The 19,810-nt window shown below is 44.1% G+C and overlaps 1 protein-coding gene across 4 annotated transcripts in view; it reads left to right on the forward strand.

Annotated features, from left to right (window-relative positions):
* The window catches only part of DOCK8 (dedicator of cytokinesis 8), a 229,918-nt gene that overhangs the window by 148,717 nt on the left and 61,391 nt on the right, over nt 1-19,810 (forward strand). For all 4 annotated transcript variants that reach the window (XM_077908265.1, XM_077908274.1, XM_077908284.1 and 1 more), the window contains 6 exons: nt 811-975; nt 2,390-2,559; nt 5,396-5,491; nt 8,613-8,708; nt 15,588-15,737; nt 17,413-17,526. In XM_077908265.1, the coding sequence (XP_077764391.1) occupies nt 811-975; nt 2,390-2,559; nt 5,396-5,491; nt 8,613-8,708; nt 15,588-15,737; nt 17,413-17,526 (791 nt within the window). The remainder of the gene's footprint in view (nt 1-810; nt 976-2,389; nt 2,560-5,395; nt 5,492-8,612; nt 8,709-15,587; nt 15,738-17,412; nt 17,527-19,810) is intronic.

Below are 19,810 nucleotides of genomic sequence, written 5' to 3' on the forward strand. Positions count from 1 at the left end.
GATGGTGCCCAGCAGTGAAGGGCTGGTGGGATTTTGCCGGTGGCAGCTTGGAGGGCTTTCCAGGTGAGGGCAACAGCGTGAGCAAAAGTGCAGAGCTAAGACAGAGCAGACATGTGATGGGGACAGAACGACAGCTGCCTCATTTTAAAGGAAGTTGAGTTTGAGCAGAAAAGGGTCCGAGGTTGAGTAGCGAAGGTGGAGCCATGCTCTGGAGGGCTTGGAGCTCCCGAACAAGACCGTCCACAGTAAATCAGCAGTTTTGTGCGGGCCCACTGTGGAGAAGGGTGTGAGACATCTGCATTTGTAGATGAATCTGTACCCGGAGAATCTTCAGGGGGCAACAGCGCATCTCAAACCGGGGTGGGCACGCATGAGAATCACCTGCACGTCTTGTTAAATGCAGATCCTGACTCAGTAGGTCTGCGGTGAAGCCTGAGAGTCTGTGTGTCCAACACACTCCCAGGAGACAGTGCTCATGGCAGGGCCGGTCCCACTGAGCAGCACCAGGTCACAGCCAGGTGGAGAAGGGCGGGGAGGATGTCTAGACGGGCTGGTGTTTTTGCCGTGAAGAGCTCCAGTGCTGGCCACAGGGGGCCGATGAAGGAGGCAAGGTGAGGTCATCTGCAGTAAGCAGACCAGGGGTGGAGGGGTTGTCCCCAACACAACTCGCCCTGCCCCAGCCATCGTGGTGAGCAGCCCGGTTCCTCTGGCCAGCGGTGAGGACTCCCAGACACTGCCTCAGAGAACATTCTAGTTTGGGTTCATTCACGACCAGGTGTGAGGCCACTCATTTTCCTCTTGGTTCTTTAGCCAACTTCTCCCAGTTTGCCTTTGAGTCCGTGGTGGCCATTGCCAACAGTCTGCACAACAGCAAGGACCTGGCCAAGGACCAGCATGGCAGGAACTGCCTCCTGGCCTCCTATGTGCACTATGTCTTCCGCCTGCCTGAGCCGCCGAGGGACCCGCCCAAGTCAGGTAGGGTCTCCCCTCAGCCTGGGCACCTGGCGGGCAGGCCCTGTCCCATTCCACCCCTCCCCATCCCCACCCCCTGCCCATAACTCAAAATATAATAGCCCACAATGAAATTTTATACTTAAATTATTATTCAGTTAAGACTGATTTATTAATTTTTAATTTATTTATGGATCATTTACCCAAAACCTATGTGAATGCTGAAATTAAAAGTTTATTTCTAGATTCACCCCCCCTCCCTGCTTGCTTTCTCCCTGCCTCCCTCCCTCTTTTTTTTTTTTTTTTTAAGATTTATTTATTTATTTTAGAGAGACAGGGCTTATGAGCATGGGGAATGGCAGAGGGACAGGAAAAGAATCTCAAGCCTACTCCCCACTCCAACTCCGTCACCTGAGCTGAAATCAATAGTTGGACATTTAACTGACTCAGCCATCCAAGGACCCCTCCCTCCCTCTTTTTATACTCTAAGCATTTATTTTTTTTTTCTGCCTGGGCTATATCCCTTCCCTGGTCTTTACCCAGTGCGTAATTTCTGATTCAGGCAGGGATCTTTATTTTCAAAGATGACAACGGGTGTGTAGGATGCTAGGCTAATAATGACAAGGAAAACGATAAATATCTGATAGTGGTGGTGAGCACTGGTTCCTAAAGTTTTCATTATGAAAAGCTAAATCCCTTTCCTCATTTCCCCCCAAACTAAACTTTTGAAATAATGACCATGTATTTCTCCACTCTTCCCAATTATGTACAGAGGTAATCCTTGCAGGATGTAAAAAGTAGCATCAACAAGTTTACAAAATTCCAGGTCCCAGCAAAGAAACTTGCCATTTTTATTAATCCATTAAGCCTCAAGACAAGTTAACCTGTCATTTCAATTGAGTTTTTAAAGGTACTGGTATTATCTCATAGACTTGCATAATCACTTCGGGAGACATGTACGTACTTAAAAGTGAAAAACGATATGTAGTATATACTTACCCTCATGAGGTGCAGATGAGTCTTTGGATTCTTGGATGTCTGAAGATCTTGCATGACTTACAAAATTGTCTGAATTTAAATATTAATAAATTTACAAGTCCCCATTCCCAGCTTGCCTTGAGCAAGCAGAAGCTCTGGCAACCTTGGGGGCTGTTTCCCCATGGCAATAATAGGGTGAAGTTCAATAGCAGTGCCTACCTTTGGATGAGGCAGGAGTTTCCAGTTTATCCCAGTCCTCACCACTCCCTGCTGCCTCATGCTCTATCTACTTACCCCCTTCTGCCCCCCCCAAGCATTTGATAATAAGACCCTAATTCCAAGATCTAAGCAAGTGGGTTTGCATCCCCCTCTCCACCCTGTCCCTCTGCAGTTCCCTTTCAAGTACAGTAAGTGACTCTGATCCCCTTCTGTTAACATGTCTGTACCTGGTGGGGTGCAGGTGGCCCCGTGGCCCTCCCTGACCCTCGCTACCACACATATGGACGCACGTCTGCTGCTGCCGTGAGTTCAAAGCTGATGCAGGCCCGGGTGATGAGCAGTAGTAACCCAGACCTTGCGGGGACACACTGTGCCGCAGATGAAGAAGTGAAGAACATCATGTCTTCAAAGGTACCGAAGGGGGATGCCTGGGTAGCTCAGCGGTTGAGCATCTGCTTTTGGCTCAGGTCGTGATCCCGGGATCCTGGGATCGAGTCCTGCATCGGGCTCCCTACAGGAAGCCTGCTTCCCCCTCTGCCTATGTCTCTGTGTCTTCCATGGATAAATAAAATGCTTAAAAAAAAAAAAAAAAAAGGTACGGAAGGTGTCAAAGCCTGGAAAGTGACACGAGCTTTTATATTTTTAACTAAAACTTTGGAGAGAGAACACAAAATCGACCACTACCAGGGCCACTGCTCTGCTGGTCACATGTTCTAATGCCTCAGCTTTAGAAATGATGGAGACCATTCTGAAAAGAGACCAGACAGGCATCTGAAGATCTGCTCAGTTAGTTGAAGTTTTTGAAGTTAGTAGGAAGTTTTTACAGCACAGCTGATTTAGCCACATGGAGGCAATGAAGTCTCTTTTCAAGAAAAACCATGTAACTCTAACTTTTTTGTTGTTGCATAGAATGGTTGTTTTGTATTTTGTCTCATTTCCTGTTTTTAATGTCTGCCCTTTACATTCGTTAACATCCATAGATTATCTTATATAATAATTCCAAAGAGCAAAGCCAGGGTTTATAAACAAAAAATGAGGTCCTGAGAGGATTGATGACTTGGACTATATATAGTTTTCCTTTGATGAATTCTTTGCTTCTTCTTGATGTTATTTTTTGTTAACTGTTGTAGACTTCCAGAATTATCGTGACTATAGTACAGAAGCTTTCTGCATACTAACCTCCTTGCTGTTAACATTTTACATTAGAATAGTATGTGTGTCACAATTAATGATCAATTAATATTGATCTGTGACTATTATTAACTGAATTTCATATTTTAATTGTATTTTCTCAGTTTTTTTCCCAATGTATGTCCTTTTTCTCTTCTGGGGTCCTACCCAGGGTACCACATTTATATTTTTTAGTCAGATCTCCTTAGTCTCCTCTTCATTGTGACAATTTTGTAGACATCTCTTGTCTTGACACTTTTTGAGGAATCCTGGTCAGATACTTTATAGAATGTGTCCCATTTGCAAATATTTTTCAAACTTGTGGTATACCCACACACACCATAAAATTCACCCTTCTTAGTGAATAATTCGGTGTTGTTTGTTTTTCCACAAAGCCACCACAGATTCTTTGTCTGAATTTTCTTTCCAATTATCTGTGGCTTCTGTGGCTAAACTTTTAGAGGGATATACTTTCCCCTGATTACAATAAATCAAACCCTCTAGGTTTCAACATAATTCCTCTTACAAAATGTACCCACTTGAGACAGTATGTTGTGAAAAAAAAGGAATCTAGAGACCGAGGTTGGGTCTGGACTCTACCACCACCCAGCTGTGTGGTCATGGGTGAGTCCACTCCTGCCCTGGGTCTCATTTTCCTCATCTCTGTAGAGTTGCTGAACCCTGGATGAACTTAAGGATCATCAATAGATCCACAACTAGGGATTCTGACAATCTAGAGTGTGCACCACATGAAACTGTTCCTATCTCACACTTTTTGACTTACAGAATCGACCCAGGGCTGTGCCGGAGCTGGCTTCTACCAGTTTCTGAGAACTGATTATTCAAATTTTCTAGAATTTTCGGAGCCGGTTGTTAGATAACATTAAAAATGAAATTATATAAAATAATGCATAAATTATATTAATTAAAAAATAAAATACGGTATGGTATCTTCAGTTGTATCTTAACTGGACATTGGTGCAAAACCTAGTGAAACCTGAATCTGTGGTTTAGTTGCTAGTAATGAGCCAGTGTTAATTTCTTGGTTTTGACAAATGTACCAGAGTTACATAAGATATGACATCAAGAGGAACAGGGTGAAAAAGGGGCTGCGAGACCTCTATACCACCTTTGCAACTTGTTCATAAGTCCAAAATTATTCCACTTTAAAAAGGTAGTGGAACACCATCCTCACTGTTTTACTACATTTTACTCTTATCTGTTTTCTGAGGTTACTACATTTTCCTCACTGTTTTACTACATTTTCCTCTTATCTGTTTTCTGAGGTTATTTGTTATCTGTATGGTGGAAATACTACGTAATGATTTGCTAGTGCACATCTCTTCCCAACACTGTGTTCAGTGACGTCATGTGAACTTGAAATCTGCTGTGATAAAAGTATTTAAGGTACAGAAAGAAATAGGCAAATGCTGCAAATTGGCTCCTCCCCCCAAGAGCTGGTTGTTAGACATTTGCCAACACATCATGATCCAACCTCCTAAGGTAAGGTTCCTTTAAGCATTAGCATTTTCTGATTGAACAGGTGACAAGTGGCCTCCCGTTATCATTGGCAGCCTTGGTTGTTATGGTTTCCTTTAATTAAAGTGAAAATATTAAATTTCTATGTGGATTGGGTTAAGAATTTTCTACTTGTTTTGTGGCAGGGGGAGAACGTTTGTCCAGAGTGGTTTTTGACAATTTTTAACATGTTTAGGAGGCTGTACCACCTGAGCCCACAGAGAGGCACTGTTCCCACACACTTTTTATGCTCCCCCAATAAAATCAGAATGTCAAAGGGACTTCAGCACCCCCTGTTCCGAACTAGGTTTTAACTATGAGTTGCCCTGCACACTAAACTACTAACAGTGATTATCTCAGGAGCAAGTAGAATGAGGTGTGACTTGACATTCTTTGCTTCATTTTGTATTTATTTATGGCAATTGTTTTATCTTTGTAGCCAGAAAAAAAATAAACTATGTTAAAAATGAATTCTGAGGTTGTGAGTTCCAGACCACTGGCTCATCCTTTCATTGAACCATGGTCAGTGGACAGATGAGTCATGGTTTGTGTATTTCAGACTGCTGATCGCAACTGCAACCGGATGTCTTATTATTGCTCGGGCAATAATGATGTTCCCAGTTCCACGGCAGCCCCAAGGCCAGCCAGCAAGAAGGTACTGAGTGGGGCAGTTGTGAGGATAATTTACCCATGTCCTCTCGCTGTGATTGATAATAGACTCCATCAAAGTGCTCTTCTGCATCATTCCCACTCTCACGCATGTGCGCGCACACACACACAGGTGCACGCACGCATTTTTTGTAGCTACGTTCCTTGTCATCTATTTTTTGACCAATTGGTTCCTATTCACTAAGGGTTCTCCAACTTACCGTGCATCAGAAGCACCAGCAGGACTTGGTACTGATTGCTGGACCCTACCCGCCAATGCCCCCCACTCCCCCACCCCCGCCTAGGAATTTCTGATTCAATAGTTCTGAAGTGGGGGCCTGAGAATCTGCATTTCTTACAAATTCCCAGGTGATGCTCATCCAGGGACCACAGTCTGAGAACCACCACGTTAGGTTCTTTCTCAGTAGGAGGTGAGCTGGGGACAGTTACTCCTCAACAGAAGGGAATGGCAATAATTAGGTGTCATTTATTTCAATACTGTATCAAGTGACATGAAAGGCTTTCCTCAAAATTCTTTCTAATCAGCTTTACTTATGAGTTCAGAGACTTTACAAGCTGTTTGCCAGAGCATCTGATAATAACAAAAATTCTCCAGTCACAGTCGCGGCCTGTGTGGTCTAAGGGGTGGGGGTGGGGGTGTCTTTTTTCTCTGTGGGGCACCCAAGAGTTGCTGCATTAGAGTAGTTACTGAAATGAAGGTCTTGAGTGTCTCTCAAGACCCTTATTAAAATGTAAATATGCTGATTGGAAGGATAACACGGGAAGCCATTTGCAACAGCTGACACCACAGGAATGTTTATTAAACATGCCAGGAGGGAATGAGCCTCAGCTCAGCAATCTTTGCACCAAGTGAGGGAAAGATCAAGCGTTGGGTGGTGGTGGTGGGGTTACGGCTGCCAGGGCCTGAGGGTGCAGACTTGTCAATAATCCGGGCCCCATATGTCTGGGGCTCAGAGGTACCAGGAGTTAATTTTCAAAGTGAAAGGAGATATGGCTAGGTGCTGAAAGTAATTTTTCACTTAACTCTAAAACTTAGCTTTGGGCTCTGCAGGGACTGGTTGCATGTACCATTTGTCCTTCTTTTTAAAAGCCATGGTTTGCCCACAGCCTGGCTTCCTTCAGGCAAGCGAGCGTGCGGTTTTGCTGTTGCCTTGATTTGACTCTGTCCCTGGTCACCTCAATGACTGGAAGAGAATCATTTCACTTTGGAGGGAAGTTTAGACACTATGTTTCTTCAATAGCTCAGCAAAAAGGATTTAGCTGTTTGGCTATCTTCTCTAACCTCGGGAGCAAGGTGTTCTAGTAATAATGTTGCCTGGTAAGCAACATAAATTACTTTAAGAAGCAGCTTATCCTCGTCTAATCTCTTCTTGCCATAAGACTCTGGCAGGCAAACTGACCTATTTTCCAGAGGTTACCTTTGAAGCTAGCGGAGCGAGTCTTTCCTAAAGGGGCAAGACCCAGGCATAGCCGACTTACATCATGTGCTTGCTTAGACCACCTGCTAGATTAACATTCTGCCTCCTGCCGCTCCCAGGCGGGTGAGCCTCATGGACGTCTCCGAGCAGCAGACAAATGCGTTTCTGTGTATTAAGATTATAAAGGTTTGACTCACCTAGTAGAATGAGGGGGAACCTCCTGACATGCTGAAGCACTTAAGCATTTTACATTCATCACCGTTAACTGGCTGAGGCTATAGATAGTTAGAATCCCCAGAGATCTGCACATGGATTTTTCCATTTGTGTCCTCTTAGTATAGCTTAGTGACTCTCAAATGTTAATGTACGTAAGATGGTAAATTGAGTTGCACCCACATTATGCAGGGCAGGTACCATAAAAGTGTGTCAGGGCAGTCTTTGCTATAATCAATTTTTTTCAGGGGTTGAATTTGAAACTTAACTGCCATATATGCTTAGGGTGTGGTATTAGGCTGTTCAAATCGTTTTAGCTCTCTTACCCCCAGAAGGATAAACAGTTAATTCATCTGTATTGATTGTAGGTTTTATGGTCATCAGATTAATGAAATCCCCAGAAAATACCCAGACATCATCTTTGCTGGTAGTTAAAGTCACCACCCATCCCACTTTGCCCAGGACCAAGGGCTCCCTGGGATGCAGGACTTTTCTGTTTTCAGACCGAGACGGTCTCGGGAAAACTGAGATAATTTGGTTGCCCTACCTCTAGTCTTGAGCTCCTTCCCCAGCAAAACTGTTGTCAAGAGTCTGATGTAGCCAGATAAACCAGGGAATGTAAAATGTACCAAAGATGCAGAAGTCACCATCTGCTACATTTGCTATCGAGGACTTGGGTACATTGAAGGGAAGGGTAGACATAAAGCAGAGCTGAGGAACTTTCTAGCATCTGACCCTGGGACACAGGGAGTTGAGAGGTTGTGAGTTCAGGCTGCTACCACCATCTCACTCAGAGGATCTACTCAGAACCCCAACCCATCACGTTTCCCACAGTGCCACAATGGGATTGTGAAAACTAGAATCGTCCTCTCTGGAAGGCAGCTTAGATATCACCTAGACAGCAGTTCTCTAATTGAGGTCCCTGGACCAGCAGCACCAGCAACACCTGAGAACTTGTTAGAAATGCAAATTCTCAGGCCCTGCCCCAGATCTACCAAATCCAAACCCAAAACTCTGAGAGTGGACCCAACAGTCTTATGTGTCTTACCATTCCCTTTAGGGGATTCTGATGCACGTTCCAGTTTGACCACCATGGTTACCCTCCATTTTATGGATGAGAACATTGAGGGCAAAGAGAGGAATGGCTTGCCCGTGGTCATACAGAAGGTTTGCAGCAGAGCCTAAGGGGAAAGTAACAGTCCCAGGTCTGACTGCTACCCAGGAATGCAGAGTCACTCCCAGGCTGAGGCCATTCCTTCAGACCTACCTCTCTTACCTGATACCATCACTCACCAACTCCTACCCACCTAGAAGGTCCTCCATCTCAAGTAGCTTCAGCATTGACTTTGCCATCCACTGGTGGTCTGGGGCACCTGGGATGGCCATGTTAGTGACTAACAGTTGGTACAAGAGAGAAGAGATGTTGGTGTAGAAAGCACCTGTCATCTCAGACTGGCTTCTGTCATTGTCGTCCAGCATTTCCACGAGGAGCTCGCCCTGCAGATGGTGGTCAGCACCGGGATAGTGAGAGAAACCGTCTTCAAGTACGCCTGGTTCTTCTTTGACCTTCTGGTGAGATTCTTGTGTGTTCGTGTCTGTGCGCGGCCGGGCATGAGGCATGTTACAGGAAGGCAGTGAGGTTGCCCCCACCATTTGCCCCTTAGGCACTGATGCTTTATCCTCCAAGTCGCTCCCCCTGAAAACCTCAGGTGGTTCCTTAAAATCTACCTCTGTCCAACTTCTAAGAGTTCTTGTTGATGCCCACTGGAGAACACACCTCCAGCCTCTTGCTTCTCCTCATCTGTCTTCTCTGCTCCCTACCTGGTTGATCGACCATCCTCTCTCGGGCGCCTCTTGCAATAACTTCCTCTTTTGCTTGCCTGCATCTGTTTCTGTGCCGGTCTGTCCACTCTGATGGGGCTGCCAATTCTTCAAACACATGTCATTCTCCTCTTGAAAACCCTTCAGTACTTTCCAGTGTTCTGCAAATAAAGCACACACTTTATCATGGCCTACAGAGCACTTGTATGATCCTGTTTCCTTCTAGCTCTCATCTGAGCTCCTACTAGCTTGCCCCCTCTTTCAGCCACATTGTTCCCATTTTGGTTCTTTGGAGGTATTGTGGCCTTTCCAGCCTCAAAGGCTTTCTCAGATTCTCTCTCTCCTCCCTGCCCCCCATCCCCTACACACACACACACACACACACACACACACACACACATATTTTGGGTTTGAGCTTATTATATGTTACCACCTCTGAGAAGGCTTTCAGAGCAGCTTACACTACAGTATGTCTTCCTCTCTATTATTCTCCTTTTGAACACCCTGTTTACCTCAATTCCAGCAGTTATCACAATTTAGAATTGTTTTTCTGTATTGCTTATTTAATTTCTAGGATTTGTCTATCTTCTTTATGATACTATCTGTAGCCCTAGCATGCTACTTGGTATCAGACAAGCACCAACTGATATTAATTGGGGAAGAAAGAAAAATGAAACTTGTTAATCTGTTTCCCCTGTAACTTCTATCACATGTCTATCAGAAGAGCAAAAGGCACAGCCATATTCCTTCATTTTAGAATGAAGACAGTAATACTAATACCTGTTTTGTAATTGATCGCTGAAGTGAAAAGATTTTTACCATAAAGCAACTAAAAGTATCCATTTTATCAATGCTGATAAATGGAGATAAGTTTTGACGTGATGTTAAATGAAAAAGCTATAAAAGTATAGGCACCAACTGTAGTTAACCCATGAACAATGTGGGGGTGAGAAGCACCAACCCATGCCCCTGCATGGCTGAAAATTCACATGTAACTTTTGACTCCCCAAAAACATAACAACTAATAGCCTACTATTGACCAGAAGCCTTGCTGATAACCTAACAGTCAATTAATACATATATTGTATGTTTTGTGTATATATACTGTATTCATGTGATAATGTTAAGAAATCATAAGGAAGACAAAATACATTTACAGGGCTATACTGTACTTATCCAAAAAATCCGCATGTAAGTGAACCCACACAGTTCAAACCCATATTGCTCAAGACTCAACTGTACATAAAAATGTACATATGAACAATCCCAGGGATTAGGATTAGGAGGGGATTAGGATTTAGTGATAGAGTCAGCTTTATATTCACTGGGTTCTTTCTACTGTGACATTAAGTGAATAGTTTTTTTAAACTTTTATTGAGTACCCATTTTTTTTAAAGATTTTTTTTTTTAATTTGAGAGAGAGCATGAGTAGGGAGAGGGCAATGTGGGCTCAATCCCAAAGGCTTAACCCACTGAGCCACCCAGAAGCCCCATAATTTTTTAAGAGAGAGGTGGTAAGATTTACCCCATGAGCTCTAGTTTGTCTATTTAAGTTCAAACCTAAGGACAAGGGAACACTACTGAACAATAGGATACAGACAACAGGCAGGACACCTGGGTGGCTCAGTGCCTTGGGCTCAGGTCATTATCCCGGGGTTCTGGGATCGAGTCCCATATTGGGCTACCCACAGGGAGCCTGCTTTTCCCTCTGCCTGTATCTCTGCCTCTCTCTCTGTGTCTCTCATGAACAAATAAAACCTTAAAAAAGCAAACAGGATACAGACAACGGAGGCCCAAAGGAAACAAAATAAAAGTCATGCAGGGGAGGAAATGGAAAGTGATGTGCAGTTGGGTTAAAAATAAGTCATGGGGATCCCTGGGTGGCTCAGCAGTTTAGCACCTGCCTTTGGCCCAGGGCACGATCCTGGAGTCCCAGGATCGAGTACCGCGTCAGACTCCTGGCATGGAGCCTGCTTCTCCCTCTGCCTGTGTCTCTGCCTCTCTCTCTCTCTCTCTCTCTCTGTGTGTCTATCATAAACAAACAAACAAACAAATAAATAAATAAATAAATAAATAAATCTTTAAAAAATAAAATAAGTCAGGCCCATGCCACAAAAACATCCAGGATTCCAATTTTTTAGCATCTCACCTAGTCCCAACCCCTAGCTTGAGAAAGCTCAGTTTCAAATTCTTGCAACAGCATCAGCAATGGGGGCATGGGGGTTGCTTAGTAAAATTAGGGCCAATTCTTAAAACCCTTCCTGGAACTACTGAATGCAGTAAGGAAGGATGGAAGCCAGTGGTGTACATTAACCTGTCTTCCTGGGTGACTTCGGAGCTTACTAGAGATCCACTAGTTCATGCCATCCCTGCCCTGCAAGGCCTCAGCAGGGCTAAGGGTCTTCATACCTGGTTAGCACCAGGATTTTCCATTCTAAAAGCCAGGCTTATCTAGGTGAGTGGCCGCAGCCTATGAGTCTTGGAGCAACAGTGTTAGGAGTGAGACATTGACCTCTGTGCTTCTGGCAGCAAATGGACTGGTCTTAAAACTCTCTTGAGGCATGAGTGAGAAGTATTAATACCAACACTCCATGCCCTGTCCATCCTTCTATTTACTTATCCCACTTGCTGTCAAGTTTCTTCATAAAGAGGATTCACTTGGGTCCTAATCCACCTATGGACAATTCATACAAATAATCTTCATATTGCAATTGCATGTTGCAATTGAGTTCACCTGTCATATTGCCAATGAAATGTCAAGAAGCAAAAACTAAATTTGATATTGTAGAATCTCAGTGAACAGAGTCCCAGAGGAAAGCAGGATCCCAATTCAAAAATGCTTTATGTCATTTATTCATGTGCGTGTACATATATGTCCACATTCACTTCACCTAATCATTCTTAGGTACTATTCAGTAGTTATATAAGTACAATTGTTAGACCAGAGAACCAATCCCCTAGAATGGTGGCTCTCAAACTTGGCTATGTGAAAGTTCCAGTAGCAGCTCTAAGGGCTCAGTCCTTGGAAACTCAGTAAAGACCTGTGTGCGATAAATACCCTGAAGACTTATCCTCACTGAACACACAGGACACCAAAGCTAAGTAGGGTTTGCCCAGCCCTCCCACCACTGAGGACCAGAGCCTCACGACTCTAGTCCAGCTTCTGTTCCTTTGCCATTTTGCTTCTCCTTGGAAGCTCAAAGTTACAAAACATTCCCTATGCCTAACCAATTAACAATATGCAAAACTTTTATATTCAGAAGCCAACTTTAATGCACCATTGCGCATTCCCAGCCAGAATGAACCCAGCCTTTGGAGGCCTGAGCGGCTCCGCCTGACATCCTAGAGCTCTAGGCAAGTTTGTATTCTCTGCAGGCATCACAATGGCTCTGTCCTTCATATGGTCCCAGGAACAGCTGGCATCTCTGAGGAAGGAAAAACAATGACATCCAAAACATACTGTGCATCTTGCTGTGTATGCACTGGGCACCATTTTCAGCTTTATCTCACTTAATCCTTAAGCAGCCTTGAGGCCAGAGTTTTCTATCATTCCAGTACATAGATGGGGTTGGAGGAAGTGTGGTGACTATAAGGAGGACTCTTCAGGTCTGACAAAGGCTTTGTCTGCTTTACTGCCCTTAACTACAGGGAGCTAAGAACCATGAAAAAGGTGAAAATCACTTTTGATCTTGCACATTTATTTACTGGGACTCAGTGGCTCTGGGAGAGGAAGCAAAAGCTAAAGCTGATAGCTCACCTTCCCTCCAGGAGTCCTTGATGGTAAACAGATGAGGTAGTTGGAAGGAAAGCTTCTGCTGATCTGAGCATATGGAAAGGGTTGGTCAACAGGCAGACCTTCCAAGACACGGGGTCCCCAGGGCTCTGCATGTTGTAACCTAACTATGTTAGGGTCCTGGCAGGACACCGTTGGCATCACTCAGAAGGTTTGATAGGAAAGCATTCATCAAAGGGACGGCGGTGCCAGGGTGTGAGCACATGGGGTTGGTGAGGCCCAGGGAGGAGCCTTTATCTATCCATTCCAGCTCTAAAAGGGCAAAGGTAGGGGACCTATTGTAACTGGGACTTAGAGAAAGCAGAGGCAGAGCAGAGGATCCCCTAACAAGAGCTAGAGTTCTACAGAAATGTCACCACTGCCAGAGGCTCATGGTGGCCCAGAGGAGGACAGGGGAGTGAACAAAATACCAGGACCTCTGTGTCCTCTCCCTCACTGATCCCCTGCTGGTGCCTCCCATTGGCCAACTCCAAGCAGAAGCCCAAGGACAAGGAGGCCTGAGAGATATGGTCCTTAGAGATCAGCTTCCCAAGGTTCAGAGATTGACATGGAATGCCAAGAAGTGGATCTCGGTGCTGGGGTGGAGGTAGGTGGAGATTATTAGCACCAGCCAGAACTTTGCAAAGGAAACTGATCCCAGACTCAGGGTACATAGTCCTCCACGCATCACTTGTGCATTTGCCTTACAGATGCTCAGGAAGTTATTTAAAAACCAAAACAGTTTTCTCCCCCGCAAGAAGCTTGCAGAGAAAGAAAGGACAGCTTCCTTAGACTTAGCCAACAACCTGGGCCATTTAACACCCTTCAAGTGTGTTAATGCCCGGGCGCTAATGAACAACTACTTTGGCATCAGAGCTGTTGAATGCAGGCCTTGGGCCAATTTCACGCTTGCTAATGAATAAATCCCTGTGCTTCTAGAAACTGCTGAGCCAGGCTTCAGGGACCCACAGGTAAATAGGTGGCCCAGTTTACTCAGAAAATGAAGTCTTGCACCAAGGGGTTCTTTAGAAGTACCCTTTCTGTGAATGGATCATGAAGGCCACTGGTGGGGGGTATTTTTGTGCCTTACCCCACCTACAAATAATAGACCAAGCATCCTCTGGTATTTATTTCTACTGGATGTTCTTCTCTGAGGAGCCGAAGGACACAGTAGCTGGCAAGTAACTTACAATCTGGAAAGAGGGCATGAGTTAGAAGTACGGTATTGTGAGAATTATTTATTTGGTTGTAGGTTGGCCAAGCTCAACAGGCAGAAGCCGGATATAACAGTGAGTTCTAAAAGTCTGGGGCTAGGGTGAGTTAGCCAGAAGAAAATCAAGATTGGGGCAGCTGAAAACAAAGAGGCCTTGTCTTTCCAGGTCCTTTGTTGGGAACATAGTGAGAGGGATACTTTTGTCAGACAGAAATGGAGTCCAGTCCCCATCTCTCACCCTGACCCTCCCTCCCACCAAGTACATGAGACTCTATGGGGTACAGACTCATCTGTGTGTCCTGAACCAGGCAGGACTCTACAGTGAAGAGAGTCTATGGTCCTTATGCTGGGCTTAGGATTTTATGTTCTTAAGGTCCTCCCTGAGCTGCCCGTGGTATTATCGGAAAATAAAAAACACATAAAGCCTGTCTGTTAGTCTCTTCTTATTTTACATTCTCTCTATTTCTTATCTCTGCTTGTCTCAATGCTAATGAAAATTGCTGGCCTGCATTCTTACAACCAGAAATCTGTTGGTAGTACATTAAAGTTCTCCCCTAAAGAGACTTCAGTTCACATCATAGGAGTGGAGAGCATTTTCCCCATATAACTGTCTTTGTGTACCCTTCTTCTAGCCCTGACCTAAGGCATCATCTTCAGGCAAAAGTGGGCAGTTAACTGCTAGGGCCATTTCTTTTTACAGTGACTCTCTGACTAGCTTAGGCATATTCACAAAAATGACCTCAGAGGATAGGCATCTGAGGATAAGAACTCCCGGTTTTGCCCATCAGTGTTCCCTGATAGCTCTAAGTGATTTCTAACAAGGACGAGACACAACCTCAGATGGTATCAAAGGGGTTGTATTATCCACGAGTCTCCTGGCCTCAAGAAGAGGCCCAAAAAACAAAACATGATCTCGATTTGAAATTGTGGTAGGCATTGAGCTGGTGTCATATATTGTCGTGTATTTTTTTAATATATATTTTTAAATATATAAATATACATATTTTAAGGCAATAGATAAAACAAGTGAGTCTTACTGAATTCAAAACATAACTCCTCCTAGAGGCAATGTTCCAAATACTGGTTAAGTTTCCACCTAGCATAATTTAGAATTGTTTGTGGAAAACTATGCTCCCTGTTGCAACTTGAAACTCAAGAGGAACATTTCCTCCCCCCGCCCCCCTTCTCCTTTATTGTAGTTTTGAGGACAGAAGTGACTTCAGTTCACATCAAGAACAGTATCATAAACAGCTCCCTTTGTGTCATGTGTTGAGGGCCATCATCAAGTGATGCCTGAGTGGCTACGGGAACACCATCTAGGTCTGCCTTCTCATGGGTGGTTGAGGGAAGGGAGCCTTCCAACACTGTAGCCAAAGAACTAAGCTCCCTGGCTTTGTGAGCAGCAAGAAGGAAGCCCCCTGGCTTGGGGTCAAGAAGAGGACATCCTTCCCACCTGCCACCATGGTAACCCTCAATGGGGCAGGAGCATTTTTTTTGTCCAGAGTCCTCTTGGACAACCGCCAGAGCAGATAAAGTGTTAGAAAATCCACTGCTAATGAGCTTTTCTCCAAATCTTTCACCCTTTTCCCCAGTGTACCAGCAGGTCACCGATTTCTGTGTTGACATCTCCCCCACTCCCCCATAGGTGAAAAGCATGGCACAGTACGTACACAACATGGACAAACGGGACAATTTTCGGAGGACTCGTTTTTCCGACCGTTTCAAAGATGACATAACTACTATTGTTAATGTGGTCACCTCGGAGACTGCAGCCCTTTTAGTGAAACCTCAGAAGGTAACTGGGCCTTTATATGCTTTATTTTCTAAATCTTTTACCTTTTTCTGTTATTTCCATAAGCAGACAAAAATAAGCATCATCTTAAGGTAGTAATTGAGATGTAACTAGCTAGACGTGACAACTTAGTGCAGTTATTGCACTGGGTGGGACCCTGGGGTGGGGCTGGGGCTTGTCAATAAAGATACGGAGGGGAAGTATTCTCTTCTTAGAAAATACATCTTGAAGTGTTACAGGGTAAAGGGCATGATTTTTGCAGCCTGCTCTCGGAGTCAAGAACTCGGAAACAAAATTGCTATATATAGAGAGAATGATAAAGCTAATGTACCAAAATGTGAAGTATTGATAACTCTGGTTAAAGGGCATGTAGGAGTTCTTTACATTGTTCTTGCACCGTTTCTATGCTTGAAATTATTTCAAAATAAAAAGTTGAAAAATGAATAAAATGAAGTCAAATTTAGAAGGCAGATATAATATTTGAGGCAGCGGTGGTCATCATTGATACCTTTATCATTACTGAGAATTTGTATAGTACCAAGTGCTCAGGAGATTTCCATCTGGTTATTTCTCGTGGCAAACTTTCTCGGTGCAGCAGGCATGGAAAAAGGACGCACAGTGAGACTGATAGATTTTCCAAAAGCCATGCAGCTAGCAACAAAGCCAGGACTGAAGATTCCCAGCCCAGAATATTCAGACAGTTACGTAAACTCCCCAGGAGTGTCCCCTGTGCAGGATACCAGAGCAGGCCGGCTTACCACTCAGAGGTACTGTGGAAACTTCTCTGTCAGGTCTCTAGCCATCCCAGGGACTGTTCAGCTTGGCCTGAATTTGCAAACTGCACATCAAAACAAAAGGAAAATATTTTTCCGATCATATTTTCAATAGAGGCAGAGAAAATTGATTTATCATTCCTAGAATGAAGGACATAAATAGGAAAGAATGAATTCCCAGTTGCTCTGAGGTGCTGTAAAATCTCTTCATAAATACGAGCCCCAAGAAGTAACCAAGACAAAAGCTCTTGCCTCAATTCATGCAAGAGTTCACTGTACCATGTGTAACTCTGACCTCTCTTAGGCTGGGAATGCTGCCTAATTGGAGGACAAAAAAATTCTTAGGTAAAGAACCAATTCTTCTATCTTGATTAGATTTTCTCAACAATCCTTATAAATTAACAATCTGTCTCACTGAAGAAAGCAGATACATTTCAAGTTAGTTTTGCCAAAACAACAGTTACTAGTAACAAATAAGTTATGGTGGAACCATCGAATAAATACAAGATAACCATTAAAAACAGATTTTGAAGAAATGCTAAAAAGGTAGGAAGATGTTCATTGTATAACAATGAATGAAAAAATTCAAGGCCCAATATTGTGTATAGAGAACGAGCTCAATTATATACATATAAATATGCATGTAGGGAGGGGAAAAAAAAAGACAGAGGACATGTACCTAAATATGCATCGTAAATGAAGAATTGCTTGGTTGAACCTAACACTCCTGGCACCTGCTAAGGGCTGACTTATATTTGCTGCAACTTTGCAGCTTCACCAGCTTTGCCCAGTGTCTTCCCTGGGGTAGTGGCTGAAATAACAGGACCTGTCTGTTCCCGCTTTCCCACCAGGGACCTGGTGGTTCACGATCAGGGTTTTCTGCAAACTATTGGTTTGTTTTTAAGGAAACTGAACAGGCAGAGAAGATGAACATAAGCCTGGCTTTCTTCTTGTATGACCTCCTCTCACTCATGGATCGGGGCTTCGTATTTAACCTCATCAAACATTACTGTAACCAGGTGAGTGTCCCACAGACAATCGCTGTGCTGTTCTGGTTCCTTCTCCAGTGTCATGCTCATTGCCATGGCATGCTGTCATACATACCCATGGCCAAGTTAGCTTGACTCCTGTACGTTCTGGGCTTGGTGAGCATTTATTTTATGTCATTTGTTTCCTGCTGTGGGCACCGCTAGACACACTGGTTCACACGGATTCCTGGAGAGTTTGCCAGCCCAGCCCAGAAGGGTCAGCAAGTAAATGTGGGACAATTGGAAGGATCTTCTGAGTGATCTTCTTCATTGGAACATTTAGCAAAAACCATGTGATGGTAGTGTTCAGTCACACACTGGGTCTAGAACTCAAAGTATGAGGTCTCTTTTCACATACTAGGGTAGTTAATTACAATGTGATTGTAGAATTCTGGCTTTCAGGAACCCCGATGAAGTCAGCCAGAGAGACTGAACCTCACTGAGCAGAAAGCAAGTATTTACAATGTAAGAGTGTCTTAGCAGTACCACCACCTCCTCAGATTTTTTTTTTTTTTTTTTTTTTTTTTTTTGGTTCCTCCTCAGATTTTTAAGTCGGATTCTGCTCTTCTTCACCATCTTCTTTCAGCTGTTCCAGCAGTAGTAATATCAGTAGTGTTTGGTTGCTACTGTTGCTTCTCCTTTCCTTGCATATTCTTCCTTTGGCACCACTACCACTGTCACTACCACTGTCACCACTACCCACCAGCACTGTCACCACCTCCAACTGCCCTTACCACCCAGACCCTCCACCATCACCAGCACTGTCACCACATCTGGCTTCTTCCTGTGAACCAGGCACTGTGCTGAACATTTTATAGAAATAGTATCTTTAATCCTTGCAAGGTGTCGTCTACCTTTGGCAAATGATAAAGTTGAGGTTTTAAAGAGTCATGGAACTTGTCTAGGTTGGAAAGAGCTACATCTACCCAACTCCAGGGTACAATGGATTCATTCCTCTGTTCTATCAGGCCTGGCTCTCTGTGGTTCTTCTCTTAGTGACCCTAAGTCATTCATTCAACTTGTCTGGGTCTCATTGCCTCATTTGTAGAATAAAAGGATTTCTTGGGATCCCTGGGTGGCTTAGCATTTTGGCACCTGCCTTTGGCCCAGGGTGTGATCCTGGAGACCCGGGATCGAGTCCCACATCGGGCTCCCTGCATGGAGCCTGCTTCTCCCTCTGCCTCTGCCTCTCTCTCTTTCTCTGTGTGTCTCCTATGAATAAAAAAAATCTTAAAAAAAAAAAAAAAAAGGATTTCTCCCTGTCCCCCTCAAAAGACCATGACTTTTCTAGAGGAACTCCTGATAAGGAAACGGACCTGTAAAAAGAGAAGCCTGGGGACATCTGGGTGACTCCATTGGTAAAGCATCTGGCTTCAGCTCAGGTTGTGATCCCAGGGTTCTGGGATCAAGCTCTGCATCCGGCTCCCTGCTTAGTGGGGAGTCTGTTTCTCCCTCTACCTCTGCTCTTCTCCTGCTCCATGCTCTCTTACTTTCTCTTTCTCTTGCTCTCTTTCAAATAAGTAAATCTTTAAAAAAGAGAGAGAGAATCCTAAGGAAACATGAGAATTCCCAGAACACCAATATCTTGCATGCCCTGACCTCCTGCCCCTGAGTGGATCTTCTGTTTCAGATTCCACCAGAATGAAGAGGTGGAGGACTATGTCATTCCTCTTTGCCATTCCGCTCAGGTTGTTTAGGATAATAGGACATCAGATGAATTGCAAACATGAGTTAATAAGTTTTCCAAAATAGGTCATTGGATGAATTGTGATCATAAGTTAATCCATTTTTCAAAACTTAAATTTGGATATATAGAAAGGAGATACTAAACACCACAATAGCCCAAGGCTAGCTACTTTTAAAGAAAAAAATTACTCATGACACTTCCTCAGGGCCATAGAGATAGGTGTGGGGACCTTTGCAATGGGATTTCACGGTACAGGAGATTGGGCTCAGCTATAAATATAAGGAAAAATGAGAACTTACAGCCAGGGAGCAAGAGTGGGGGTAATTAGTGGATGAAAAATGAGTAAGCAGAAGCATCAGAAGTGAGGATTCTGGCTAAACCAACCTACCAGGGATTCTTGCTGGAGACAGGCCAGGGGGACCAGAAACCACCTGGAAAGTGGTGAGGAACTAGGGATGAGGAATTGGTCAGATATCAAGGTGGTCCGAGATCGAGGCTGGAGAGGACTGGCTAAACAGATTTAGCAGGATCCTTGCTAAGAACGAGCTCTCAAGGACATGCCCAAGGGTGGGCCTGTTTGAAAAACAG

Source organism: Canis aureus, chromosome 1, assembly GCF_053574225.1.
Source record: "Canis aureus isolate CA01 chromosome 1, VMU_Caureus_v.1.0, whole genome shotgun sequence".
In the NCBI taxonomy this organism is placed as follows: Eukaryota; Metazoa; Chordata; class Mammalia; order Carnivora; family Canidae; genus Canis; species Canis aureus.